This window comes from Pelodiscus sinensis, chromosome 16 (assembly GCF_049634645.1).
Source record: "Pelodiscus sinensis isolate JC-2024 chromosome 16, ASM4963464v1, whole genome shotgun sequence".
Taxonomy (NCBI): Eukaryota; Metazoa; Chordata; order Testudines; family Trionychidae; genus Pelodiscus; species Pelodiscus sinensis.
In genome coordinates, this window is record NC_134726.1 from 4,657,860 (window position 1) to 4,660,398 (window position 2,539).

At 67.0% G+C, this 2,539-nt stretch overlaps 1 protein-coding gene across 1 annotated transcript; it reads right to left on the bottom strand.

Moving 5' to 3' along the window:
* Nucleotides 1-477: 477 nt before the first annotated feature.
* LOC102460110 (hemoglobin subunit alpha-D-like) lies at nt 478-2,310 on the bottom strand. Its single transcript, XM_075899169.1, has 3 exons — nt 2,152-2,310; nt 1,582-1,786; nt 478-674 (listed from the first exon to the last, which is right to left on the bottom strand). The coding sequence occupies exons 1-3, from the start codon at nt 2,241-2,243 to the stop codon at nt 546-548; spliced, it is 426 nt and encodes a 141-aa protein (XP_075755284.1). The 5' UTR covers nt 2,244-2,310; the 3' UTR covers nt 478-545.
* Between the last annotated feature and the right edge of the window lie 229 nt (nt 2,311-2,539).

A 2,539-nucleotide genomic window follows, 5' to 3' on the forward strand; every position in this document is an offset into this window, starting at 1 on the left:
AAGATTTTCTTTGCCCCCTGTTGGCTGCCTTTCTTGTTGGCGTTTTTGGTTTCCTTGCCGCACACTCACAGCCAGTGGCCTAGCAAAAGACATCGCAAGTCAGTTCTCCAGCTAAGAGGGGCCCTTTTGACATAGTTGCCCGCCCCGCATGCTTTTAGTTTTGCATCAGCTGCGTCCTCCTGAGGGAAGTATCCTTGTGCCTGTCCCTGAGCAGGTCAGTGTATTTCTCTCTGGAAAGGTGCCACCTCCCTTTGGGATTAGAGAACAATGAAATTCCTGCAGTTTCTCAAAGCTGGTGGACGGGGCATTGTTTGCTGGGCCAAACGGTGATGCTTTGGCCTCTAACCCCAACCCCACTTAATCTTTCCCGGCTTGCGGGGTTACTTCTCATGGACCACTGGGGAGGGAGGCGATTTCCTTAGGATAAGTCCATCCCCCCAGCCCACCCTCAGCCGCAATGAGAGGCAGAGACAGAGCTGCAGGGTTGGCATCTTTATTGGGTCTGAGCACAGCAGGGTGCGTGGGAACCCACCGGAGCCAGCCGCTCACCGGTACTTCTCAGTGAGCACGTTGCAGACAGCTTCCATGAACTTGTCAAAGGCCACATGCAGCTGCGGGGTGTACTCGTCACGCAAGTGCACGGCCAGCACCACCTGGAAGCAGTGGGACAGCAGCTGCAAAGCAAAGCGCACCCGGTCAGCCAGCCCCAGAGAGTGCCCAGGACAGCCCACACCACCATGGGGAGAGGAAAGGGGGGCTGAGCCTGCACCAGCCCCAGAGAGGAGAAATGGAAAACGGGGGGAGGCTGAGCCCGCGCACCCACCTGGACACAGAAGGGGAGGCTGACTCTGCACCCCTCCAGACAGGGAAAAGGGGGGGCTGACCCTGCACCCTCCAGACAGGGAAAAGGGGGGGCTGACCCTGCACCCCTCCAGACAGGGAAAAGGGGGGGCTGACCCTGCACCCCCCAGACAGGGAAAAGGGGGGGCTGACCCTGCACCCCCCAGACAGGGAAAAGGGAGGGCTGACCCTGCACCCCTCCAGACAGGGAAAAGGGGGGGCTGACCCTGCACCCCCCAGACAGGGAAAAGGGAGGGCTGACCCTGCACCCCTCCAGACAGGGAAAGGGGGGGCTGACCCTGCACCCCTCCAGACAGGGAAAAGGGGGGGCTGACCCTGCACCCCCCAGACAGGGAAAAGGGAGGGCTGACCCTGCACCCCTCCAGACAGGGAAAAGGGGGGGCTGACCCTGCACCCCCCAGACAGGGAAAAGGGAGGGCTGACCCTGCACCCCTCCAGACAGGGAAAAGGGAGGGCTGACCCTGCACCCCCCAGACAGGGAAAAGGGAGGGCTGACCCTGCACCCCTCCAGACAGGGAAAAGGGAGGGCTGACCCTGCACCCCTCCAGACAGGGAAAAGGGGGGGCTGACCCTGCACCCTCCACACAGGGAAAAGGGGGGGCTGAGCGCGCACCCCAACACAGCAAAGGGGGGGCTGAGCCCGCACTCCGTCCCCCCCCACAGGAAAAGGGGGCCCTGAGCCCGCAGCCCCTCACTTCCCCGACGCTGGCCTGCTCTTGCCTTGAAGTTGACCGGGTCCACGCGCAGGTTGTAGGCATGCAGGTCGCTGAGGTCAGAGAGCGTCTTGCTGAGGGTGTCCATGTGATGCACCGCGTTGCCCAGGGCGGTCACCACCTTCTTGCCGTGGTGGCGGACCTGCTCCGAGTCGTGGTGCAGGTCGAAGTGCGGGAAGTAGGTCTTGGTGCTGGGGTAGGTGGTGAACATCCTGCGGGGGGGACAGACGTGAATCCCGGAGGCCCCCGCGCTTCTCCCGCCCTGGTGCCCGGGAACGCCGCCCCGCGCCCCCCATCACCCTCGGAGCGGAGGAGCCCCGCGTCCCCCCATCACCCCCGGAGCCCCGCGTCCCCCCCGTCGCCCCAGCCCCGCGCCCCCCCATCGCTCCCGGAGCCCCGCGCCCCCCATCACCCCCGGAGCCCCGCGTCCCCCCATCGCTCCCGGAGCCCCGCGTCCCCCCCGTCGCCCCAGCCCCGCGCCCCCCATCACCCCCGGCGCCCCCCATCACCCCCGGAGCCCCGCGTCCCCCCATCGCCCCAGCAAGCCGGGGCTGCGCTGCTTCCGGCCCGGCCCCACCTCTCCAGGGCCTCGGCTCCGAAGTCCTCCTGGTGGCCCTGCACCTTATCCCAGGCGTGCAAGACCAGCTGCTTCTCGTCGGCGGTCAGCATGGCGGCGGCTGGCTGTGCGCTGCTGGCTGTCCGGGCCGCTGCCCCTGCCGCCCCCTTTATAGCGCTGCCCGCAGCCCTCCCCCGGGCCCGCTGGGCCGGCCCCGATCTTATCCCCAGCCAGCGGCCGGCTGCCGGCCGGGCGGGGCAGGCGCCACGGGACCGGGCAGTCACCGCCTTCCCAACTGGACGTGCCAAGATGCGGAGCGCAGCCCGGACTCCTCTCCCGGGAGCCTGGCGAGCCCAGCCCGCGGGGACAGCCAGGCCACGGGGCGGGGAGCAGCCCACAGGCACCGAGC